Source organism: Daphnia pulex, chromosome 11, assembly GCF_021134715.1.
Source record: "Daphnia pulex isolate KAP4 chromosome 11, ASM2113471v1".
Classification (NCBI taxonomy): Eukaryota; Metazoa; Arthropoda; class Branchiopoda; order Diplostraca; family Daphniidae; genus Daphnia; species Daphnia pulex.
This window is the reverse complement of record NC_060027.1, coordinates 2219343-2244868: the sequence shown is the minus strand read 5'-3', so window position 1 is coordinate 2244868 and position 25526 is coordinate 2219343. Positions and strand designations below refer to the sequence as shown.

At 43.6% G+C, this 25526-nt stretch overlaps 3 protein-coding genes across 6 annotated transcripts; 2 read left to right on the top strand and 1 right to left on the bottom strand.

Moving 5' to 3' along the window:
• Positions 1-3000: 3000 nt before the first annotated feature.
• On the bottom strand, positions 3001-14417 carry LOC124207935 (microtubule-associated tumor suppressor 1 homolog). 3 transcript variants are annotated; one of them, XM_046605584.1, is made up of 9 exons: positions 13739-14417; positions 5375-5464; positions 5139-5215; positions 4788-5045; positions 4348-4455; positions 4178-4287; positions 3943-4088; positions 3693-3807; positions 3001-3598 (listed from the first exon to the last, which is right to left on the bottom strand). In XM_046605584.1, the coding sequence occupies exons 1-9, from the start codon at positions 14361-14363 to the stop codon at positions 3115-3117; spliced, it is 2013 nt and encodes a 670-aa protein (XP_046461540.1). In that variant the 5' UTR covers positions 14364-14417; the 3' UTR covers positions 3001-3114. The 3 variants fall into 3 exon arrangements, with proteins under 3 accessions (XP_046461540.1, XP_046461541.1, XP_046461542.1); XM_046605585.1 differs by lacking the exon at positions 13739-14417 and adding an exon at positions 11644-12289; XM_046605586.1 differs by lacking the exon at positions 13739-14417 and adding an exon at positions 5663-6916.
• Positions 14418-14590: 173 nt separating this feature from the next.
• On the top strand, positions 14591-18173 carry LOC124207936 (ADP-ribosylation factor GTPase-activating protein 2-like). 2 transcript variants are annotated; one of them, XM_046605589.1, is made up of 15 exons: positions 14591-14724; positions 14798-15079; positions 15179-15218; positions 15358-15549; positions 15616-15747; positions 15817-15948; positions 16015-16101; positions 16161-16226; positions 16302-16436; positions 16510-16652; positions 16728-16877; positions 16941-17265; positions 17350-17478; positions 17545-17646; positions 17719-18173. In XM_046605589.1, exons 2-15 carry the CDS (start codon positions 15048-15050, stop codon positions 17734-17736), a joined length of 1683 nt encoding a protein of 560 aa, XP_046461545.1. In that variant the 5' UTR covers positions 14591-14724; positions 14798-15047; the 3' UTR covers positions 17737-18173. The 2 variants fall into 2 exon arrangements, with proteins under 2 accessions (XP_046461545.1, XP_046461543.1); XM_046605587.1 differs by lacking the exon at positions 14591-14724 and having other exon boundaries at positions 14888-15079; positions 17350-17646.
• A 1859-nt stretch (positions 18174-20032) lies between these two features.
• Positions 20033-25480, top strand: LOC124207933 (ras-associated and pleckstrin homology domains-containing protein 1-like). Its single transcript, XM_046605583.1, has 12 exons — positions 20033-20164; positions 21510-21685; positions 21744-22132; positions 22317-22987; positions 23073-23223; positions 23293-23589; positions 23658-23924; positions 23995-24099; positions 24169-24488; positions 24567-24838; positions 24946-25100; positions 25205-25480. Exons 2-12 carry the CDS (start codon positions 21511-21513, stop codon positions 25460-25462), a joined length of 3060 nt encoding a protein of 1019 aa, XP_046461539.1. The 5' UTR covers positions 20033-20164; position 21510; the 3' UTR covers positions 25463-25480.
• Positions 25481-25526: the final 46 nt, after the last annotated feature.

Genomic DNA, 25526 nt, shown 5'->3' with positions numbered 1-25526 from the left:
TTCTATTTTATTGCGCCAAAAAGGAACGCAAAAAAGAAAAAAAAAAAAAGAAAAACAATTAAAAGAAAAAGAATGATCGCCGCTCATTATTGTTATTGCGATGTTGAGAGCTGGAGAGAGAGAGAGCCGATATAAACAAAAGACGGTCGGTTGCTGGGCATATTATTTCGAAAGAAAGCGGAACGCTAACGTTTTCTTTTCCCGAAGAGAGAAATCTGACGTTTTAGGCAAACGTTTTTTAATGTATCGTCGTTTTTTAGAAGTCCCCGGCGAACTCGAACAGGATATGCCGTTTTCGCGCTGAAATTCAAAATGTCTTATGCTGTATAGAACAGCTGTGAGCGTTGGCCAGCACGACATTTGGATATGTGCGTCGGACTAATCCATCAAAAGTCTTGTTGATGAAGCCTTGACGCCTTGATTGGAACTAAAACAGCAGAGATTATACATTTCCTGTTCATACTTTTGCGGAGGGGGGGAAGAATGTTATATAACAAACATTTCGAAAATGGCGCGCCGCACGCAGATGCAGCTGATGTTGCGCAGCAGTTGAACATCTTTTCGAAATCGTTTTGTTCGAAGAAGAAGTAAAGAGAAGAAGAAGAATGTTCGCCCTTATTACGGTATTATACTCAAAATATGTTTCTTTCGTCATGCGTGTCTTCTCTTCGTTATGACGCCGTCGACAACCCGTCGGGCGTAATGGCCGCAAAAGCCTCTCGCAACCGACGACAGCCCCTTCACCTTCTCTCCAGTTTTTCGGTTGGAAATGAATATTCCCGATATGGTATGCAGTGTATACAGTACATAGGGGGGGTTGGATCTAATCGTATTCAGTACACTGCATGACGCATAATGTCGTAAACGTTCAAACTCGACTGTTTTTCCCACATTTCCACCGATCGTGGCTACTTCCGCCCAACGAAATCGAAAAATCAATGACTAACTGTCGTGTAACAGACAACATTCGAGAGATAGAATGAAGCCAACAACGGAAAGGCCAACGAACTAGATTTTTCTTTTTATTCGATCGCCGGCACCAACCGTTAACCCCCGCATCACACAAAACAGCGAAAAAATGTTGGTTGTCGTTTTGTTACGTGTGTGTGGGCCCGACAACGTACACACAGCCACGTAAATCACGCCAACGACCGAGACAGAAAAATAAAATGGTTCTTTTTTCAAAGTCACGTAAACAATCATCCGGAATTTATCATGTTAACAGTTACTACTAACGTTGACTTCCTGAGCGGAAAGAAAAATTTTAAAAAGAAACTACACATGGGAAGTTTACTCATGTTTTAGTTATTTGACATCCTGCGTAGAGATATTTCGGATGTTTGTAGCATATCTAATCAAACAAGTTTCAACTTTTTATTTTTAATTTGATTCGAGATTTAAAAAAGAAAGGGGATCGGTAGTGTATGGTCTGCCAAGTCGTAACATTGGTGACGCAGACTTCATTCAGGCGAATGAATTCATCAACTCGTCATTTCCCCGTTGACCTGAAAGGATCTCAAATTGTTAAGAGAATTGACTCACCTTTGTAGTTCTCCATCGGCTGATTGACGGTGGTGTGTCAGCTACACTTTCAATACGTTTTAATGGGATGAATTAAGATTTAAATGGCAGTCAAATATGATGGAAATGTTGGTGGTGTCGAGTTTGTTAAAGCTCACTTAATTGTTTCTCAAATTTTGAATTCTACGAGAAGATGTCGGCCATCAAAACGATTCCGACGTTCGTTTTTCCACTAGATAAAAACGACCGATTCTTTTTTTCAGCGGTTCGTTCCGCCAGAGGGAGTGGCCACCAAATACGGAAATTAGGCGCCAGTGTTGATTTTGACTCGGCGCTTTTTCTACCCGCGGAATAATTTTGAATTGTCGAGAGAAAAGTGGAAAACAAACAAAACAAGATTTCTTTGCCTTTTTTTCTTGACCAAATACTTTTGTGTATTGTTTACATACATAAATTTATATATATAATATATAGAATTGTTGATATTACCGTGGACAGTGACAGACTAAAAATGTTTCAGGCGATTTTTTTTTTTCCACTTTATCCCACCCAGATTTGTTTTGTTTTCATTTTTTCTTTTCAACCGCACAAAATAAAAAAAAAATGACGAGACAAATATATTTTCATGTATATAATAAAACCAAACCAGAAAATTTAAAAAAATAAAAAAAAAACACGTCACCGGGATTTGTGTTTTATGTGAAATTTGAATATAACAGAAATGTGGGGTAGGGGGATGACAAACAAGAGAACAACACAACGTTCGAAAAAAAAAATGGACGGACTACAAATGTTTTTTGTGTGTGTTTCGTGAATAAAGAAAAAAAAGATGACGTCATCATTGTTTGTGGTATAACATGAACATTCCTTTCAAAAAAAATAATGGCACTCGCTCAATTCATCTCGCTCGCAGTCCTCAAACAAAAAACAAAATCAAAAATAGTAAATGCATGTCTGTGTATAGTATTTATAATAGGTGTGTGTGTGTGTTTACTTCGCTATGTGATTATAGTAAAAAAAAATGTCGATCGATTATTCATTATTGCGTGGTTTAAAAAAAAAGAATCCAGTGATCGAATCATTGATCAATGTGTGTGTTACGAAAAAAAAAACAGAAAAATAAGGATGACGTAGGCGCGATCGCGAAATCAGCTGGTTTTCAATTTGTTGTTTTTTTTCTTCTTCTTCTTCTGTCTTTTAGTATCCTCACGATTTTGGTTGTGGTTGTTTTGTATAACCCGCTAAAATTTGCATATTAAATCCCAAAAGTGATGGATCGTTTTGAACGTACTTTTTTGGCACCTTCCTGATTGAAATCGTTTTGGTATTTTTCACGGAATGTTTTTCAGCATTTAAAAACAAAATATTTTAATCGTCTCTTTCTCTCCTCAAAAACGCAACCGGAACCATCCGCACCGGTGAAAAAAGAAAAATTGAATTCCTAAATTAATACTCGTCCGCAATTTATCGGTTTTTAAAAATGTTTAGTTTTCCCGGTTGATTCGAATAGGCGTTTCGAGTGCTTTCTCCTCATTTGAATGAGTTGAATTCTCTTTCAGATAATAACAATCAAGCTCTGCTGTTGGTTTCGTTTCAGTGGTGGGCGTTGTAGGGCCGGTGCGGGTAGCGGAGGCTGGCCGAGCGAACCAGCCCGCTACTCCGTCGCGACGTCCAGGGCGAGCCGGGCGTCAGGAGGGCGTAGGGGGCGCTCAGTGGCGAGATGCCGCCGCAGATGGACGACGGCGAATGTTCGCCGCCCAGTTCCAGGACGTAGGAAACCGAGTCGTTTTTCTTGGTGAAATCGCGGACCGTCGGCGACTCGGCGTCGTCATCTCCCGACGACGCCAATTCCGGCGGCGTCGAGTCGCCCATCGTCGCATCCGTCGTCGTCGTCGTCGTGTTGGGACTGAAAACGTCGTCGACGTCGCTCAATGCCGACGCCGCTCGACCCTTTCCGCTGCCATTGCTGACCACGGCGTCGCGACGCCTCTTCACCTGGCCACCGGTGCCGTCCGGCGTCAAACTGGTGATGCTGTTGTTGTTGTTCTCTCCCGTCCCGCTCTCCGATATAATCGGACTGTGCGATTAAAAAATTTCATCATTTCCCCCCAACAATTAGTCAGCGCGGTATTAACCATTTTACAGCTCAAAAAACGGTATATGCAAATTACCTTAAATTGGGCGAGGGCAGGCCCCTCCGGTTGAGCTTGGGCGTTTCCGACGGCGTCGAATTAAACGGCGACGACTGAGCGTGGTGGCCTTTAGTTGGACTCGTTCGATCGCAGTCTGCCGAATAAGGGGGTAACCGATATGAAATTCGTTAATAAACAACCACGTCGAAATGAATTAGACCGAAACCGTTTCCCCCCATTCCATAAATTTAATGGCGAATGAGTCATAATACTAATCATGACGTCGTACCGTTCTGTGTGTGGGTGGGCGATGGACGCCTCTGCAACGATTGGAGTTTGTACCAGAGCTGCTCGTTCTGCATGGAGAGCCGCTGGACCGTCAGTGACTCCTCCTTGTGACTCGACTCCAACCTCTTGACTTCCGATTGCAACCGCCTGTTGTTGGTTGGTGGTTACAACAGAGAAACAACAAATGTTCACCACACAATTTCCCTTATTGATTGACGTTGTATTTAAATGATTACCTTTCTTCGCTGATTTTCTGTTCCAGCTGGGCTTTGAGATCTTCCACCGTGTTGCCCAGTGTGTTAATCCGCTCCCGCAGATGAGGCACTTCATTGGCTGCGCTGGTCACCTGCAATTCGTTTTAAAAATGTAAACAATTCAGACGAGCCGAGTGGGTTTTTGTCTTTACCTTGGCGAGGTCGTTGCGTAATGTCCGCACTTCTTCACCCCGAAGATCGCAGACGGCCTGCAGCGACGTCGTCTCCTTTTGTAGTTTCTTGTACTCGTACACGGTCGCCTGTTGTTCGTTTGTTGTGTGTCCAGGGTAAAAAATAAAACAGAATGACTTACGGTTCATTGACAGTTTAAAACAACCGCGCCAGAGGTAATTGTCGAACAAAACAAAACAAAGAACACACTTTAACTGATAAAAAAGAGTAAAACTAAAAACCCCCCCAAAAAAGGACATTTCAAACAAATGGCCAGCGGCGTTTTGGACTTTTGTAACTGATTGAACTAGAAAAGTGGTCGAAGGTAAAAGATAGAGACCCTATATAAGCAGCGCGCAACGATGACGCAAGATAATGGGGTTTTTCATTTTTCTTATTTTATTGTTTGGTTGGTTGGTACCTGGACTTGGTTGTCGACTTCCTGTCGGATGTTCTTGTCGAGCCTCTCCTTTTCGGCCAGCAGGTTGCGCTTCTTCTCTAAAAGGATGTCCATTTTCTGCTGCCAAATTCTCCGCTCCTCGGACACGACGGCCACGGCCGCTTCGGCCGCCTCGGCTCTAGCCGCCCGCTCTTCGCATAGTTGGCGCTCCAGCTCGGCCCGCTCCTCCACCATCCTGGCCGTCCACTCGGCTCGCCAGGCCGCTTCTTTGGCCTCCAACTGGAATACAAAAATCAAACCCAAATCGAGAATGTTCCGTTTAAGGAATTTAGTTTTAAAACATCGAATAAAAGATCAGCAACAACAACTAACCTGTTGCTGGAATTGGTTTTCCTTTTCGGCAAGAGCGATCGTCATTTCTTTCTGCAACTTGTCGCTGACTGTCGAAACTATTCAAGAGAGAGAGAGTGAGTGAATGAAGCGAAACAAAACTAAAAACTGAAACACCGACGGTCATGAGCGTTGGAATTGTGTCAAGTGGAAAAGAGAGAGAGAGCTAGACACACTCTATAATTTGGTTAGTGTTTTATATATATGTATGCACTTACGTTCACGGTTGAGCTGTTCCAGTTGGTCGTGATGTTGGTTCTTCAGCAAGTGGATCTGATTGCGCAACTCGACGATGACGGCTTGATCCGCTAGACAAACGACACACGCAAGAAAGAAAAAAAAAAGAGAAATTGATTTGTCGAGTTATCAAGATGATTCAATCATCGTCCATTTCTTCCAGATAAGGAATACAAAAAAAAGTCTAAGAACAAACAGAAAAAAACAATAGGGAAGGAGAATCGATCGATCGTTTCGATTTAGGAGCTAGGCGAAAGGTTCCAACCAACCTGGGGCGATGGTCCTGGGCCTGAGCGATTTCCAGGACCCGAATGCGAACAACAAGATGGACATGATGGCGACGGCTATTAAACACAGGATCAACAAATCCATGCGGACCAGCCAGTTGAACGACAAACACACAACACACAACACACAAGAGACGAGAGAAAATGCAAATGCGAGTGCGCTGGGCCAAAACAGCTCAACTCTTTGATGTTATTTATGTCCAGTTCTCTCGGGTCGGCACCAATCAAAAAGGTGCCGACGAAGAAACCGAAATTTCTCGCAGACACACGCGAAAAAATCAGAAGATTGAAGAAACAGCGTTCACAAGTTCGGGAGACACCAGCAGCTGCTGCCGGCCAACGAAGAAATACAAACAAACAAGAAGAGAGAAAAACACGCACAGCAAACACACAGCCCACCGCAATCAAACGACCAGCCTCGAATGGCCTCCAGTTTCCAACTATCAACTGGGCAACCAAAGAGCTAGCGGACCCACACACACACACGAGTGTTCCCTCCAACGGTGGAGATCATGCCAAGGAAACATGAAGACAATTTCGTCAGAACAGACTTTTTCTTTTTTCCGCTAGTTCCGTTTTCCAGCAAAGCCAAACGGGCAACAGCCACTTGGCTCTCTCTCTCACAAGAGATGATGCGCGATTTTTTTGGTTTCGAGGCCGGCCAAGAATAGTCACCGCCCACCTGATAGCACCCCGTCTTCTACTGAGTGTCTGTTCAAAATTTCCGTCTGAAAAAAGGTCGTGGGTGCGAAAAACACTTTCGAAATTGTTTTCCCAATGGAATCAGTTTGGAACGAGTCAGTCAACAAAACATTAGAGCCCTTAATGTTGTTGTCTTCTAATCCTATAGGACGTCATAAACATCCACACACACAGCGTAGAGAAAGAGATAACTGGAAAAAAAGATTCAGGTCGAGTCTCTTGCTGGCCCACATCGTTATTGAGATTCTTGTGATATTATCCAAAAATCTATCGCCTTCGAATTGTTCCACAACAACCAAACAAAAGAAGGAAGAAAAAATAACATTTTGAAAAAAAGGGGGGAGGAGGCCGGTTGTATGCAGAGTTTGGTCTAACCATATTTAGGAGAGACCCGATCAAGGCGACTTGCATCACCAGTTGTTGCTGCATACCAAAATGAAATCAAAACGAATGACTATCGAACCTACGATGTTGTAGCCCTATACGATAGCGGAAGTGACTATATAGTAACAACACATCGTCTTTGGGTTTATCTTTTTCTTCTTATTTTTTAGGATTTGTTTCTAAAAATGGTCGTCGAAGGCGAAGAAGAAGAAAGACGGAAAGGGACATTTTTTTTTATTTTTAATGGTCCCGACTGGAACACACAAAAAAATAACTGGGCCACGGCTTGGCTCGAGGGATTTTGTACAAAACTCGATCTCCTTGGCAAGTTGTGTATAGTATTAGTTTGTCTAGGCATAAAACAAGTTGTTTTTATCGGCAGGTTGTCTGCTGGTGTAGGGTACGCAAAACTGGGCGGTCAAAGACAAATGAAGTCGGATGGAGCTGTCAATCAGGTCCAATCAGCCGCAAAATGACGGCGTATGCGTGCGCTCCGTTCACTTTCATCTTTTGGCGAGCTCCGATTCTCTCGACGAAGCCCACGGGCGTCCGTCCCCTATGTAAACATCCAAGACATTCTTTTCTGTGTTTTTCTTTCTTTTATTTAAAAAAAAAACTGAGCTGTGGGAAACAAACAAAAAGCTTTATGGACTCGAAAACCTCATTTCTTCTTCTTCTGAACAACAACAAAAGTTTGAGGAACTCTCTTTTCTTTTATTGTAGATTTGCACCTTTTCATTCTTTATGACGTTGGAGAGACAATGAAACAAAAAGTCGGAAAACCCTTGCGGGAACAGTGAACCCCAAGAAATGTTTTTTCCCCTGGTTTAATTGAGAAAGATTATCTTTGAAGCATTTTTAGTTTGGGAGCTGGAAATCGGCCAGAAATGAGCCAGACAGTTCCGGGTGATGAACTTTTTTCAAAAAATAATAATTACTCTATACCTCACACGAAGTCAAGGGGAAGACTAGTGTGTATGCTAATTCATCTGATTCACACACGATCAGATAGAAAGAGATGCTGTATACGTAGGGGGTTCTATCCAGCCAGTGTGTGTTTCAACATGTGGGCAAATTCGACGTGACTGATGGGCCTCCTACCATCATAACACACACACCGAGGTGTGTGTCTGCATTATATACAGGTGCCACCACCACCCCTCCCACTGTATACGTGATGAATAATCAGACGTCGGTAGAGAATAGAAATCGGTAGATGTACAGTACATTGGGAGCTCTATGGATATTTCTTTCTTTTTTCCAGTGTAGTATACTGTTGTTTCCCTATTCTATTGAAATTCAAAAAGGAAGAATAGGTTGGAAAAATACACACACACACACACCTACTTCCTGCGGGAACGTGCTGATTGTTGCCGGTGGTTGAAATAGCCTAGACGACTCCCGCGTGAGTTGCTAGTTTTTTTTTTTTAAATTATTATTATTCCCCTCGCCACCTCGACACGGAAATCTTTTAAGAGAGAAAAATGAAGAAGAAGAGAACTTCCTTTTTTTGTTTCTGTTTGTATTAATAAAATGAAACAAACCCCAAAAATATTGAAAACAGATGGTGGATGAGTCGACCTGATATTAGATCCAACCACCACCACCAGTACCAGCAGCAGCAGCAGCATATGGTACGAAATAAGAAACGAGGTCTCTCATTAGTTTAGTTTTTTTTGTTTTTCTCTTTTTGGTAGAGACAAATAATAAAAAAATCCGGCGTGACACAATGCGCATGTAGGTTTTCAGTTGTTCCAAATATGATATTAAATTGAGACTCTGCTGCTGCATTCACAAATAGTTGGGGGAATGTGATCATCGCGTTTGTGTTTCTAGGCTGAGATTCCCTAGTACGCAATTGATTGGCTCGTTTTTGTTTTCTCCGGGTTCTACAAGCCGGTTGGATGGGACTGGAACGAGTTGGGATTTATATACGATAGGATGCGCAAATTGGGTAAAAGAAGAAGAAAAACACATTTAGTCATTCCCAAAAATGGTTTTCGAGGTCCAGCAGTTCACAGTGCCTCACACTTTTGTTTCTTTCGGGGTCTATACGGTCCCGTCCCTCGGCTTTTCTTAACGGGCCGCATAAATTATCTCGTCTGTACATTTACATCTTTTCATTCTTTTTTACATCATCAAAAGAGAAGAATATTATTATTACATCTCAAAAATGGGAAAAAAACAAAATAGAATGGCTGGTGGCAAGAAAATGGCATCAAGGACGAACCAATTGTTTTTCTTTTCTTCTTCGGGGCTCTGACGTTCTATAGAGAAGCTTTGAATTGGCGAAAAATACTAGTGTAGAAGAGATGGAATAGACCAACACAGACACACACACACACAAGGCACAGGTACAGGTACGTACAAGGTGCGACGCCAATAGGCCCCCCTCCACATGCCCAGACGCCGCATTCCCCATCTAACAGCTTCTTGCCATTCTCGTCACGTTGTTGGGCCGTCCTCGACTTTCTACTACGCAACAACAACAACAACAACAACCTTCTGATCAAAAAGAAACGAGAAAATTTATCTTTTTAAAATTTTTTTTTCCTGGCGCTGCCCACCACCTGCCGTTTTCTTCTTTTCGGCCTGGACAACAAAATTATTTTTCTCGCTCGTCATTCGACATTCATTCACGAATGTGTCGCCCAAATTCAACAACGTTGGACGTTGAACTCGGCGTGAATCTTCAAAGAAAGCAGGAGCAATGGGAGCATTCACGCGCGCTTTTATTTTTGAAATTAGCGCAGCTCGCCGGAATTTGGTTTTCCCTTTCCTCTTCTATAAATACACAAACTTGCGCGCAATCTCTGCGCTGGTTGGTAGCTTTTGATGTCTTGTTTTTAATACCATCTTCTTCTTCTTCTTTTATTTATCATCACGTTTGCGTGCAAAATTCCCGCTTAATGATTCCAAGCGAAGGAAGAAAAGAGAAGAAAAAAGAGTTTGACGTCATCCGCCCCGGATGGGATTCTTTTTAAACTAAAAAAGCCATCCAGGATTACGGACATTGAAACGAAACAGAAGCCGAAAAGTCTTCTATAGGATAGGATATCTCTCTCGTCGAGTTACCACTCTTTTTTTATTTTTATTCTTTTGGTTGTGTATGTATTTGACTCTCCAACTGTTTGTTGATTTCTTCTCTCCAAAGACTTTTTTCAGAGAATTCTAAATGAAATTTAAAAATAAAAAGAAGATAAAAAAAAAAACGGGAATACACCGTGATGTTGGACGCGTGATAACCAGCTCTTAAGCGCTATACACCACCACCATCCACCACCACCACCCGTTGATTCTTATAAAATTCAACAAACAAGAATTTTGTCTTTCTTCTTTTATTAACCAAAAAAAGAAAAGGGTTAGAGTCTTTTATTTGGGGGCCGGTTTTATTTGGTGCGGACTTTAGGTCCTGTATTTTCAACCGCTTAAAAATCCCGTCGTCGAGTTTCTTTCAAAACAACTTTGTGTGTGTGTGTGTGTGTGTCTTTGCGTCTAAAAATTTCAAATAAAAAAAAGAGAAGCCCAGGACACACACACAAAATCAACAGAGTCCTAGAGCGCAGTTGGTGAGTTATTGGCGGAGCTCTAGCGAGTCATCAGTCTTTTTCAGAAAAGTCCAACCGCCGAGGTCCGGCTGCGAGCTGCAATTATAAGCCGTACATGGACAACGACTGGAGCCTCACACACGTATACGAGTGATATGCAGAAATCTACTGTGTATAGCCCTACACAATGTGACTGCTGGCGGGCGGGCCTATAACAAATTGCGTCTAACCTTTGCCACATGGCAAACGAGAATTCGGTGGAGGATATTTCATCTGGGCGGTGAACAACAAGACAACCAAAAGGAAAAAGGGGCGAATGTTTGGAATATTTCTAAACAAAGATGGCGAGCATATAAATACAGCTGGCCAGCCTTGAGATAGTTAGATAAGGAGAGAAATTCAATATACGCCACTTTTTTAGACAAGTGTGTTTTTATTTTATTTTATTCTTTTACTAGAGCTAAAGCTATCAAAGAAAATCATTCCCAATCGAAATTGGGTTCAATTGCTTTCAACTTTGGGTGCGCACCGCAGGTGAGAGACAACCGGTGTCGAAGAAAACAAAAACAAAAAGAAGAAGGCTCAACTACTGTGTAGCTAAACAAAGCAAGCTCTGTGACCGCAACCGTCTTTTGTCGATACACATTTTTCCAACTTCTATTCCTAAATCGGGCCAGCAGAGCGACCGTTTTCGCGGTCTGATTCGAGCAGCACCTTCCCCTATTTTATAGACTGGCGCAAATTCAACGAGCCGTCGAACCCACAACTATAAAAAAGCCAGCACTTAAACACAAAATTCGTTTTTTTTTTCTTCTTCTTCTTCTTTCTACCTGCGTGCAAATGTCAATTTGTTTTTGTTTTTTTGGCCGACGACTCTATCGTGTCACGAGGCCAGTGGCATCGCAAAAAGTCTAAGAGACTCACAGGTAGACACAGGAAATTCAGTCCCGCGTTCAAAAAAAAGTTCTTTTTTCGATCATCGTTACATTAGGACGGAGTTTGATAATAGACGAGTGCCGTTTTAGTTTCTTTTGATATCATTTCATAGACTTGATAGCGAGTCAAATCGTTTGAGCATTCAAGTCACACTCTTGTTCACATTGTGAAACAAGTTCCAGGGTCTCCAGGTAGCAGCAGCAGGGCCAGACAACATCTGATGCCCTTTTGAGGGCAATTTGATGAGACATTCTATCTCTCTCTCTCTATTGCGTATGGAGATTTCATTCGATTTCCCGGGTCGCCAAACGGTTGGCTAAAATTGCTCAACCGTTTCCTTCTCGTCAGGTAGTCTACGTAACGCAATAATAAGGAGTTGACGCAAGGGTTTACCTTGGCGGAATGAGCAGCACCTCTGCTGGATGAGAGCCGGCGCTGGAAGCCGAACCAGGAGCAAATAATGATGCTGGGTCGGTTTGGCGATAATCATCCGCTGCAGGTGATGATTGTTGTTGTTGTGGTTGTTGTTGCCTATTCCACTGCTCATGATGGCGAGGTTGGACACGTCAACGGACATCGAGTCACATCGGAGAGGATTGAAATCACGTCTCAAATACACGCACATGTACAACTCCCCCCCACCTTTTTTTTTTAAATTCACGAAATTGGTCACTCCCGCCAAAAAAAAAAAACAAATCACGAACTTTTTTTTTATTTGAATTTTTTTCCGTGTGACCGTACGCTCCGCTACTCTTAACTCGACTGACAGCCAAACCTTTCACACAACACGAAGGGGGGGAAGAAGAGGCGACAGTGGGAGAGACTAGAGAGAGCTGCCCGCGGGAGTTCTAGAGAGGAGGTGGGTGGGGCGGGAGTCCTCTACACCACACGCCGAAACAAACACACAGAGAAAAAAAGTCTCAGTCTTCTTTTCTCGCCGCGGCTGGATGCACCTCCTCCTCGTCGTCGACTAGTTTTTTCGAGTTGAAAGAGGCGCCATCGAATGATGAACAAGAGAAATATCTCAAGAAGCGAAAGAATTTCGGCAATGATCAAATATCAACCGCCGCTGCGATATCTACACACGCAGCCCCTATACACAACACAATGCACAGCTGATGGGGAAAATAGAATGTTTCTCTAGACTCTCTGTGTTATCCAGAGAGTTACTATTTACAGCTCTCCGTTGCGCATTCTCCGAGATAAAAAGAAACCACATACTTTTTTGTTTTGTGTTTTTGTTTCGTGATCAGATTGAAAGAAACTGAAACTTTATTTTGGTTTGGCCGACTTTTAGGAAATTAAAACCGGGGCTTCTTTTTCGTGTCTTGTGGTGAACCGCACGGATCATCTCTGATTAGGTCGGACATATCAAACAAGGGCCTTGAAATGGAGAGAAGATTGACAAGAAAATGTTAATTTGTGGTTGGCCTAGGTTATTTAATATCATCACAACTGGTAGTGTTACCAGAAGCTTGATACCAACGTGCAGTATAATCCACTCTCGCTGATTGCTCTCGGCTCCTTTGGAAGCTCATCCCGACAAGGGGTAGAGAGAGAGAAAATAAAAAAGAAATTCCCTGTGTGTTTTTTGAAAAACAACTTTTTTTTGGGCGTGGTTTTGTTGCTTTCAGGGCTCGTGACCGAAAAAAAAAATTTTTATTTTATTTTATTTTAACCGAAAATTATACGAGCAATGAACCCTTGAGCGACTAACAGAGAGAAACGGGTTTCGACAACAACAAACCCCTGTCGTTTTAAAAGTCCCGCGGCCTCGTTTCTTATACTTTTCCATCTGCTGGTAGTAAGTAGCAAGTCGAGGGATAGAAATCAGCTGTCAAAAGGTCGTTTCTAACCTGGAGAAACGTTCATAAAAATACGAAAAAACTCGGGGGCCTCTTCTTCCAACACAACAAACCGAACTAGGAAACCACCTGCTGGAGAGACGAGATGACGTTGTTATATTAAGACTCCCGCCGCCACGTGAACTTGCCAAAAGGCAAAGTCGAAAACGCAATAGACGACGACGTTGTTGTGTATGCTAATGGGATTGAGTCGTCGCAACCTTGCATCTTGATCATTTACACGCAGCAGGGAAGAAAAAAGCTAGGACCCGGTCACGCGTGAATCCACTCCAATCCGGTTGTAGTCTGTCGTCTAGCAGACGAGGAGAAACGCACACAGGAAATGGCGCATGTTTTCTTTCACGAAGCCGTAGACGAGTTTTGATATAGTCAAGTGCTTTATTTGTTAGCTAACCTACTACCTTATCACGATATCAGATATGCTCGAGTCTCTCAACGGGTCAAATAGTTGGCTGATAACACGTTGTCCCGAATTGGATCAAAAATTGGGGGGGGAAATGGCCGACCGTTTGGCGTGGTGTGAAAATGAACCGCAAATAGAGTAACTAGGGGTGCCAATTTTGAGTGAAAAGGACCCGCCCAATCAACTCAATAATGATGATGATGATTTAATTTGGTCTTACCTGCACTGCTGGTGGTGGTTGTCGTAGTGGCCGGTCGTTTTGACACGAGTCTGCTGGTCGTTTTAGCCATGGCTGCTGTTAATCGACTAGTAGAGGACTGGGTGGTTGGGCGTCGGTTGTTGCTGTTGACTGGTGTTGTTGTTGTTGTTGACTCTTTGTTCAAATCTTTGATGCTGCCATTCTCCGAGCTGGAGAAGACTCCGCTGGATTCTGTGCCAGTCGATGTGGCCATTTGTTCTTCCTTGTTGCTCTTCTCTTTGACCTGTTTGTTACTCGGTGACACTCGGTCCAATCGGCTGCCCAGCGATGATTTCATACTCTGCCAAAGTGGCGGCTTGGACGTCGTCGTCGTCACGGTTTTCGAACTCATTTTAGACAATGTGAGATCTTTTGTAACTGAGACAGATGATACTAGAGCACTTGTTTTACTGGTGGCCACCACTCGCGAACTGACTTCGTTTCTCTCGCCCGTTTGTTGGACTGCAAGAGCCGTTGGCGGACGCATAGCGTTGAGTTTGATGGAGCTCCTTGAGGGCACTGCTCTGCTCATGAGGACTGGAAGTGAACTGCTGGGGCTGTTGGGCTTCAAAGGCACTACTCCCACTACTGCCCGTCGACTAGACATTGTTTCGAGTTCAGGGAGAGAAATTGTGATCTATACCTCCGCCAACAAACAACACGACAAAAACGCTCTCTCCAGCACACAACACAATGCACACACACACAACATACTACTTTCTATTTGTAGAACAGCTGATAGTTTCTTCGATACGGCAGTAGCAGCAGTCTTAATAATTCGATAGTTACTATAGCAACTCCCGGAACAACAACTCCTTTTATCGATCTTTAAAACTTCACAAGACGTAATCATCATTGATTTCCATGCTCTAGTTGGCGACAAACAAATATTGACGGATGGGTTTTTGACATCACTTTGGCAGCAGTTGTTTGGGGTTGTTTAATTCATTTCCTGGAAAACTTTTGGGGTATCGATTTAGAGAGTCAGACCACCTCTAGCTCTTCTCTCCCAGCTCTGACACTGCTGACTGTACATTACAGGGAAAAGTATAGTCCGGACTCGCCCATTTTCGCTTTCTCCGCAGCGCCAAAGTGGTCGGAATTGACAACGTGGACACAACAGCCCGGGGCTTTCGAGAGGAAAGGCCTTGCCAATACCCAGTTTCGGACACCTGACACGGGATATTTCGTGACGCCACCTGTACGAAAAGATAACCTAGTTTACGAAGGTTGTCCAATCTATTTTTTGTTTCACGTGGCAGCGTTCGGCAATTGTTTTTTGTGAACGAAAATGGCGGAAGGACCGAGTAAAACTGATATCGAGTAATAATATCATTTTATTAGAACCATTTGTGTCTTTTAATTGTTCTTGATTGAGTTTAATTGAAGGATTAATTATGTTTGAACTAAATTTTTTTACAGGGCAATTTTTAAACGGTTACGATCGATTCCAGCCAACAAAGTAAGTTAAGTGTCAGGTTCAACTTTACACTGTTCTTTGCTCTTCAGTTTATAAATTCAACCCAACTGAATCTAATTTGCATATCAAATGATGCATGATAGAAGAATTGATTGTCTCAATTTAAAAATTAATTTCACAGACATGTTTCGATTGTGGGGCAAAGAATCCAACATGGTCAACCGTTACTTTTGGTGTCTTCATCTGCATTGATTGCTCTTCAGTCCACAGAAATTTGGGGGTTCACCTCACATTTGTTCGATCCACACAGCTGGACACACAATGGACGTGGGTGCAGCTGAGGAGCATGCAACTTGGAGGAAATGCCAATGCGGTGTGTAACTAAACTTGCCACAGGTAGTTAACCTCAAAATAAACCCTTGTGTTGCAATGTTTGCAGGCTGCTTTCTTCCGACAACATAATTGCTCCACAGTGGATGCTCAGACCAAATACAATTCTAGAGCAGCTATTCTTTACAAGGAGAAACTTTCAAATCTTGCGCTTCAGTCTTTGAGGATTCATGGAACCCAGGTAATGACTTACCTTTTTAATACTAGTCATCAGTTCCGCTTACTTATTTGAAATATGTTTTCCTCGTAGCTTCATATTGATTCAGGCACTGAAGCCCCTGCTCCCCAAGAAAAGAAGGAAGAAGACTTTTTTGCTGTAACTGAAGCATTCCCTGATACATCACTTGTGAGTACAAATGGATCACTCATGCCCAAGACAATTGTGAGTATAAACACTTGAAATCTGCAATGTCTTTGAACAAATAAAACATTTTCGATCACTCAACAGGTTCCTGAACCTGTCAAACCAAAAGATGACTCTGAAGACCAAGGTGCTGGACCTAATGTCAATGTTATCAACAACCCACCTGCTCATGTAAATTATTATCATTAATAGTGGCCAATGTGAATGATAATAATTATTTTCTCGTTTAGGTTGCGGAACCAAAAGTTGCTAAATCTCTTATCGGACAGCGCAAACCAGCTGCCAAGAAACCAGGGGTATTATTAAAGTTGACACTTTTCCCTTCCAATGTTTGATTTTTTTCCTTTCACGATTTCCCTCCACACAAATAGATGGGCGCCAAAAAAGGATTGGGAGCGACCAAAGTACACACCAATTTTGACGAGATCGAGAAGGAAGCCCAGCTTGCCGACTCACTGCGTTCTCAGAAAACGGCAGAAGTCAAACCAGAAGAAATTGAATCCCAGGTGGGTTTTTACTTCCTCATTGAAACGGGACTGGCCTTCCTACTATTAATTTTGTTTTCCTTTGGTGGTACAGACAAGCTCTCTACGCCTAGCGTATCAAGATTTGAGCCTCGAGTCGAAGAAACAGTCTGAGAGACTACAAAAAGTAGATCCATCGAAAGCGCAACAGGTGGAACGTCTCGGCATGGGAATCTTGTCGGCGAACACTGGCCCTAGGTATCTTTCAAATGTCACAGTACTTGTAAAGAACCACCTGTCTCATTTAATTGTTTTTTTTTTTTTTTTCTGTAGGAATATCAGTCATTCTGCCATGTCAGACATGCCCATTATTCAACAAGATTCTTCAGCCTTTACTAGCTCCAATCCGTCGTCCGTATTGGCTGCCATGGATAGGAAGACATATTCGGCGACCGAAGAATCTTCAAACTCGTTCTACTCCAAGTAAAGCCCATCAACGAAACTCATTAGATACATGTTTAAACCAATCATTACTTTTTGTTTAAGGAATTCCGGACTTGATGATTTGCTGACCCGTGGCGGAAGCAGCAAATCTAGTCGCGACTCTGATTGGGACATGTTGAGCGATTTCGCTCCCGTTTCCAAGCCGTCTCAAAGTGCGGCCTCGTCTTTTGGTGGTGGTCCAACTTCCTCCAGCTCGAATTACGGATCATCTACGGCCAGTAGTAAATTATCCGGCTCAACTTATGGCTCCTCATCGAAAACGAAAGACTCGCAGTCAACAGTCGATAGTGGCGAAGCGCAGAAAAAGTTTGGCAGCGCTAAAGCTATTTCGTCTGACCAATTTTTCCAGGATTCCGGCAGTGCCGAGGTAACACTATAAATAACATTCTCGTTTTTTTTTTTTTTTTCTAATCGGACCTTGACGGAATTGTTCGTTTCAAAACAATTGTAGCAGGAACGAAGGTCGAACTTATCACGATTTCAGGGCTCGTCGGGAATCTCTTCTTCGGACTATTTCGGGACAGGTAGTTCTAATACTGGACGTTCCAAAAACGCGGCTGGACCTTCTTACAACATCCAGGTGATGTCACTGCGCTCGTTTTTGTGTCCATGTTTAATAGAATCTAATCGTCTTATCTCATTAAAGACCCCGGATTTGGACGAAGTGAAGGAAAGCGTTCGTCAGGGCGTCACCAAAGTGGCAAGCAAACTCTCCTCAATGGCTAACGATTTCGCTAGCAGCATACAGGTTAGTTAATCAGACATTTTGTGCAAAGGCCTTGAGAACCAAATCTGATTTGATCTTATTTATTATCAACAGGATCGTTACGGTTATTAATTTATTGCAATAGAGATGAATAACAAAGAGGAACTACCGGGAAAACATCATTTCATCGGGACCTCACGCTTCCTTAAAAATCCGTTTACAGATTTGTTTCCAATATTGGTAGAGATTTAAAAGAAAAAAACGATTTTTTTTGGTCTGCATCTCTTTAAAAAATAAGGGAGGGGAAAATCTACCTATAAAAAAAACTATGAAATTCCGAGTCGCAAATTGGATTGCTCTTGGCTGTGTGGTTGGATCACTCACTCCCAAATCGTTTTGGTTTATCCTTTTTTAAGAATATCTATATTTGTCTTCCCTTCTTTTTAATTTACCTGTCCCATTAATTTAGTTTCCCACTTTTTTTTTATTTCTCCCTTTTAAGTATAAGAATATTGGTCCTGTTTCCTTCTCTGTTCTCTTCTGCAGCCAATACAAAACAATATCAGCCATCCCGCCCGTCCGTTTTGATGTTGTGCTACACTAGGTGGTGGCAGCTGTGCGATCCGTCCTTGAAATGACTCAGACACGATGTTGAACTTGGGCGACCAGCCAATAGTCGGCCATAGAAAGCGGTCGGGCTGCCTCCACCACGCAAGATGGTTATTATTGATTAGGACGTTGGGTTGTGTTTATTTATTATTTTTTATTTCTATTTTTTTCCGTTTTGCGCCTTTTTTGTTATTTGTTTTTTTTTCTAGGCCAGCGACGGGTTTCACTTTCTTTCTGGCACGCTGGACGATTTGCTAAGAGATGTTGGATCATTCAAGCTTTCACTTTAGTTGGCTAAGACCCAAGCCGTGTCAGAAAAATGTGCGAAGAAGAAGAAGACGAAGAAACCCGGATCTAGGCTAACCTCTGAAAGTCATTGGCTGTCGCCACATCTTCAGCTGAGTCCGGTGAGTTTAGCCATGGGGAAAAAGGAGAAAATGAACAAAGTCATGGTTGGCGATAAAGATCTACCACCGGAGAATTTGACGGTCGTTTCAAAAACGAGTCTGTCGTGAGTGTGATAACGACGCCCTGCGTGTTGTCGACCGTAAGCCCGTTACGTAGAGAAAAAAAAAACCGCAGGCTAGGCATCTTGTATCTCTTCTGATCGATTATTGACGTCAACACAAACGACGTGAATATCTGCCTCGGTTGTCGCGCCTTCGCGTAATATTTGACATGTAATCTCCAGCCAGCGGGTTGCGCTTCTTCAATGGCTTCCTCATTGTTGTGTGATCATAAATGAATTAACCTTCCGGCATTTTCTTTGAAAAAGAGAATTTCTTTTTAGGTACTACCACCCTATACAACGCCCAAACTCGTCCGTCCTCCAATGAGATCGTAAGTCTTTTTTTTGTTTGTTTTATTCTCGGGAAGGTCGACTATATCGAAAAGCATCCGTCTCTTCTCTTGACGTAAAATCCTCTTTCGCCTGTCAACCTTGTGGCAGTTTCCCTGGGAATGAATTCAGCACTTCTCTATCATTAATCATTATAATGTGACGAGCCATCCCAGCCATTCTTACTACCAGGAGTTAACAACTATTCTTTTTGTTTTCTGCAGTTGTTGTAGTATAACGATAGGCGTGTCCTTTCAACTCTCATCTTGCGAAGTCAACCTCCTCGTTGCAATTGAACTTGCCGTTTTTGGTCTTGGGAAAGAAGACAGTGTGTGTGTATACTATGGTATGTTGTACGATTTGGGTGTGTGCTGTTTTCTTCTTATTTTTGGCATCTTTTTCATTTCAAGGTCTCTTTCGTGATTTCCCAAGCAAATGTTTTGATGGTTCTCACGTCTGATTCTTTCACTTTTAATTTCGATGTGATGTAAGGTGAACGGGTACATCGCAATAATCCGTTTCCGGACGGGTTTTTGATGCGGGTCACGGATGAAGAAAAGAATGTCGCTCACACAAAAAAAAATTCCCCCTTGAGAAATAGAAATGATTGCGATGCTGACGTCATGGCTAAATAGTGGAACCAGACCGACAAAACCCCATATTAAGAGAACAAACGAAATAACATTATTTTTCGTATGTATGTATGCATTCTTTTTTTTTTTAAGGATGAAGAAACGAAACCAAAAATCGTGAAAACATGGGAGGAGGCCATCTCTCTTTGTTCCCCCCCAATATGGCCACAGGGCGAGGCGAATTTTTATCCCTATCTCTCTCGGCTGCTGCTACTCCTTCCATTTTGGATCTATCCCGGACTGCGTTATCCATCACGGTTTCCTCCGATGATTTCTAATGCCAAAACCGAAATGGTGAAAAAGTTAACGCAGAATTTCACCCGAGCGACACAATGCGGTTTTAATTTCAATTCGATTTCTTTTTACTCTTTTCACGTCGATTGACAGTTGTCGTCAAGGAAAAAGGTGCTGCTGCGTTACATCGGAGACTCTTCAATGTCGTTCGTCAGACAGGCCATTGGAAAACCTCAAATACCACAAGGTGATGAAAAGAATAAGAAAAAAAAAAAAAAGTTTTATGATGCGTGCACTGTTTGAGATGTGGTGGACATAACGACACCGGGGGTGAGCTCCGCTGTCTGTGTGTTCGTGAACTTTAGACACCGTGACACGGCAGTCTTATTGCCTCGTCTGTCGTTCCTTTTTTCTTCTTGTGGGCTACCTTTGCTGCCGCGGCACTTTGAAGTAACTGTACTTTTCGGGCTTTTCCGTTCCTAATGGCAGTACTTGTCTCTAAACCTGTGTGAAGATGAATAGCCACGATAGCGGATCATTCCTATGCTCCGAGAAGAGTGTTTCCTAATCTTCCCGTGGCTATAGAATTTTGTTCGACAATTTAACGTGTACATTGACCTTACCCAACATTCTTTTTTCACCGCCATCTTCTAGACGAGGTGTTAAAAAAAGAATAAGGGAATTTACAGTTTCCTGCCTACGTAATTTTACATTCGTTCCTGATTCTTATCGTGTAATGAGCAACTCTTACAGTAGCTGATTGCTATTTGAACAGGTGCGCAGATGTAGCAATTGTCGCAACATTCATTCACCTCACATCTGTTGTTCCAATTTCGTACAGATGCAGTTCATTGTACATTTAGTCATCTTCTAATTGTATCAAAATGTGGGAGATATTTCTGAGCAAAAGTTGTCGAATACTATTGAACTCACAAGCAACACCTGGGTGGGAAGTATGACTAATATCTAACCAGATCCAGTGAAATGTTGAAATTTTATTATTTTGTTTAGTAAAAGATAACAAAATGTGAAATAACACCACCACCAGAAAAGAAACACGTTTAGTTGGTAAAATTCTTTATTCGTGGTTTTTTTTTGGTGTGTCGGGGTCAAACCTATGCGTGAATAGTGCTGGTTGGTTTCGTGACTTTTGGTGGTGTTGAATGATGAAAAACCCCTAAAAGACAAACACCCACACATGCAACGAAAGAAAGAAAACGAGAGAGAGAGAGAGAAACAAGCGCTAGCGGGCAGAGGAGGTGGTTCTATCTTTCGCCCAGGAAGACCGAAAGAGAGATGAAAAGAGAAAAAAAAAACAGAAAACAAAAATGTATACTAGTAGTAGTCGAAGCTAGCCGTCAAGGTGGGCTCAATCAGAGAGGCTCTCGCACAGGTATTTAAAGCTGCGACGGACTTGTGGGCCCCTTCAGTTTGCGTTGAGTTTCCAACTTTGCTCCATCCGCGTGTCTGGTTTGCAATTATCCTCCAGTTTCTCTCTCTATTTTCCAGGTATGATTTGCGGATGACTTGTATCTATTGGGGATCGATTTATTCTAACAAATTGTTTTTTTCTTATCTTGAACCGTTTCCAGGATGGTTAGTTGGACGACACTGACCTGTCTCCTGATAGCCATATTTGGTTTGATTGAATGCAAACCTCGCGGCCAGATTTCCTACGGTTCGGTAGTCGGATCGGGTTCGACTAATTTCGAGCCGGCCTTTAGCGCATCCAGCTACGATTCGTTGGGAATCCAGCCCAGCCGTTCAGGTGAGTGGGAAAACAAATTTTTTAATCGTGGCGTCGTTAATCATTTCGAGCCACAAAGCAGGTCGAAACGAACTGAAACAACATTACTGGTGGCAAGGCTCCCAGTCACCGTTCAGCGAAGGAGCCGCTCAGACCCAAGGTGTTTCGGCCGGAGGAGCTGCTCAACCGGGGCAGAATTACGCCTCCGTCGCTGGATGCACAGGCGAAGCGTGCAGTTCACCATTATTTAGCGCTCCGGCAGCAGCACCAGCGGCTTCAGCGTCCATCAGTAGCGGCGGTAGCTGTTGCAATCATTACTGGCAAAAACCCGGTCATCCGTGCTCCACGCATCAGGGAACTGATTGCCCGCGACGATTCAGTTGCGTCAACTACAAGTCTTGCAGAAATGGCGTCATCTCGCTTGCATCCACTTCGGGCCACGCCTTCAAGAACCCATCCGTCGAAGAGGTATAATCATATTTTTCCAGTTTGAAGGGGGAAAACCGGTTCTATCGCCCACTATCCAATAACATTCCTAGGTGTTAAAGGCTTCCGATTTTAAATATTTTTTTTTATTCCGCTTACATTATCATTTTTTTTTAAATGACGTCATTGCGCTGGATGAATTTGCAAATTTTTTTCGACAACGCAGTTGATGAACTATGGCCGACCTTGTGGCTTTTCCGGAAACGAAGTTTGCTGTCAGGATGCCCCACCAAGGCCGCAACAGCCCGTCGTACAACAACCGTCTCAAGGTACATACTACCCTACTTCACCTCCCGTTCAAAACCAACAAGTTTCGGGTTGCTCCGGCGGTGGCGGCTGTGCTCCAGCTGCACCTTCCTATAATCCCCCGCCACCTGTCCAGCAACCAGTGATCCAGGGACCGTCGAATCAAGTTTCAGGCTGTTCCGGCGGATGCATTCCGTCAGCAGCGCCTTCCTATAATCCTCCACCACCTGTACAGCAACCTACCTATAGCCCCCCACCACCTGTCCAGCAGCCAGTGATCCAGGGACCGTCGAATCAAGTTTCGGGTTGCTCCGGCGGATGCACAGCCACGTCAGCTCCGTATTATCCCCCGCCACCGGTTCAGCAACCAGTGGTAGGGCAACCAACACCGACGTATTATCCTCCAGCGCCTACCATCATAACCACAAGGAAACCGGTTTACACCCCTGCTCCGCCCGCTTACACCACTGCACCACCTCCGCCCGTTTACACCCCTGCTCCACCCACTTTCAAACCTTCACCGCCACCGGTTTTCACGCCAGCTCCAACTAGACCAACATCACCACCATTCGCTCCACCTACGCAACCGTCGTAAGTCGATGGATCAATTTCACATTTTCCAACTTGTTCTTGTTTCCAGCTAGAAAGTTTCTAATTGTTAAATTGATTTAAAAAGAGTGGCACAAGGTCCAGATGCATTACCTTATCCAGGGTGTGCTGCAGCTCTGAAATGTGTCCTGGAAGAATATTGCAGCATAGACGGTGTCATGATAGACAAACCCATTTTCTTATCTGAACAGTTGAAACCATATCGTACACCTCTCATGGTAATTTCCCAATTTTTATTAAATATTCAGGGTGTATACACTTGACTGATGGCTTTTTTGTGTGTCTAGTCTTGCTTGAATGTAGAGACCAATCAGATTGGCTACTGTTGTCGTGATCCACTTTACAACGACCCGTGGCCGGCTGGTATGCCCATGCCCATGCCTGGAATGGCCAAACCTCCCGTCGAGCCTGTTGTCCATGAACCGACTCGACCGCCTCCACCACCCCCGACTCCTTCCATTTCTTACGTTCCTCCGCCAGCACCTACCGAACCGCCGTACATCCAATGTTTTGCCAGCCAAGAATGTGTTCCGGCTCACGTCTGCAGCGGTCGATTTGAACCTTTCAATGACAGTCCCGACGCGGTAAATCGATAATTATTTATTTATAGTAGTGGACTAGGCTAAATTTATTCATTCGGTATTGTTTATAGAGATGTGTAACTTTCGACTCCCAAGTTGGAGTCTGCTGCAATCGACCACCGCCCCCAACAACAACAACTACTACTACTACTACAACACCACCACCACCTCCTCCTCCGATCCAACCTGTCGTTGTTCCGCCTCCCGATTCCTATTTACCTCCCCCTCCACCCCCACCTACCCAACCTCCTTTGATCCAGTGCCTTTCGACACATGAATGTATTCCGGCTCATGTTTGCGGCGGTCGATTTGAATCGTTTGATGACAGCCCGAACGCGGTAAATTCAAATCATTTCTGTAGCTTTCCTTTCGTTTTAATTTGATTTATTCATCTATGCTAATGATTAGAGATGCCAAAGTGCCGAATATGGTCAGATTGGAGTCTGCTGCAAGTTGCCTCCGCCGCCGCCTCCACCTACAGTTCAACCAGTTGTGATTGCTCCGCCAGATCTGGTTAGTATTTTAGAAATTTCATTTTTTTAAATTTGAAAAATTTATTTCAATTGATTATTATTTCTTCAGAGTTATTTGCCACCCCCACCTCCGCCGGCAGTAACAATTCTTCCGCCTCCACCGCCGCCAGTGACAATCCTTCCTCCGCCAGTACAACCTGTAGTCCATCAATCCTACGTCCCTCCACCTCCGCCAGTGCCCGCCGCCCAAGTCTTAGATAATCAATGCGGAATCTCCAGACCCATGTCCCAATTACTTGGCACTGGTGAAGCCGCACCAGGCGAGTTCCCTTGGCATGCGATGGTCGCCCATGTTAATGGATCGATGACCTGCTCCGGCGCTCTCATCGGCCAGAAATTCGTGGCTACTTCCTTCCACTGCGTCCAGGGGTAACAACAAAAATTCATTAATCTAATTGTCGCCGTGGAAACTCTGCCAAATCGTATTATCTTCTCCGACTTTTACAGAACTATCCCTTCTAACCTGATTGTCCGACTTGGAGAACATCACGCCGGCGTTACAAACGAACCTCTTCCGCATTATGAAATTCCCGTGTCGGCCGTCGTCGGCCATCCCGATTTCGCTGAAGGTTCTCTCTTTCACGACACCGCCGTTCTCATGTTGGCAACAGCCGCACCTTCGGGACAAGCTCATATTGCTCCAATCTGTCTTCCGACTGAATCGGAGCCGCAGGTTTCACAATGCGTCGTCTCCGGATGGGGCCACGATACCCTCTCTGGTAAGTTCGTGCATGTCTAATTCTTTCGATGGAATATTTAAACGCACCAATTCGATCCAGACCGTAGTTAATTGCTTGTGTGTATTATTCAAACGCGGTCGGTAAAGGTCTTCAAAGCGGAGTTTTGAACAAGGTCCAGGTGGATGTGGTGCGCAACAGCGACTGCCAAAACTCTCTACAAAATTCCCATCTGGGCAAATATTTCAAATTACACAAAAGTTTCACTTGCGCCTCGACCCAGAACAGCGTCAACCCATGCAAAGTGAGTTGCCCGTTTCTACCAGATATATTAAACTTGCTAATTTTAGTAGATAATCCTAGAAACCGAGCCGGCAACAACCAAAAATGTGTTGTTTGTTATTTTAGGTTGATGGGGGATCTCCGTTGGCTTGCCAGCGGCCTGATGGCAGTCACGTTTTGATCGGTCTGTCGTCCTGGTCTGTGGGCTGCAGCAATCAACAGCAGCCGGGCGTGTTCGCCGACGTGATGGCCGCCGCTCCATGGATGCATCAAGAAATGGCAAAACCCGAAGCCAGCATTGTTGAACAATCCAACTCGGCTTTCCAAAATCAACAGCAATTCCCAACACAACAGTCCGTAGGTGGAAGTGGTTACGGTCGTTAAAAAACAAACAAACAAACAGACACAAACAACACAAAACGGAGAAAAGAAAAAAAAACATCTCCCA

Excerpts from the sequence above, each read along its gene's own strand:
- LOC124207935 (XM_046605584.1), bottom strand. The coding sequence starts at position 14,363 with ATGTCTAGTCGACGGGCAGTAGTGGGAGTAGTGCCTTTGAAGCCCAAC. Across the intron at positions 5,465-13,738 it reads AACCACCACCAGCAGTGCAG|CGGATCAAGCCGTCATCGTC; the intron begins GTAAGACCAAAT and ends TCGTTTGTCTAG. Across the intron at positions 4,089-4,177 it reads CAGAAAATCAGCGAAGAAAG|GCGGTTGCAATCGGAAGTCA; the intron begins GTAATCATTTAA and ends AACCAACAACAG.
- LOC124207936 (XM_046605587.1), top strand. The coding sequence starts at position 15,048 with ATGGCGGAAGGACCGAGTAAAACTGATATCGA. Across the intron at positions 15,748-15,816 it reads TGAGGATTCATGGAACCCAG|CTTCATATTGATTCAGGCAC; the intron begins GTAATGACTTAC and ends TTTTCCTCGTAG. Across the intron at positions 16,437-16,509 it reads CAGAAGAAATTGAATCCCAG|ACAAGCTCTCTACGCCTAGC; the intron begins GTGGGTTTTTAC and ends TTGGTGGTACAG.
- LOC124207933 (XM_046605583.1), top strand. The coding sequence starts at position 21,511 with ATGGTTAGTTGGACGACACTGACCTGTCTCCTGATAGCCATATTTGGT. Across the intron at positions 21,686-21,743 it reads AATCCAGCCCAGCCGTTCAG|CAGGTCGAAACGAACTGAAA; the intron begins GTGAGTGGGAAA and ends CGAGCCACAAAG. Across the intron at positions 22,133-22,316 it reads AGAACCCATCCGTCGAAGAG|TTGATGAACTATGGCCGACC; the intron begins GTATAATCATAT and ends TCGACAACGCAG.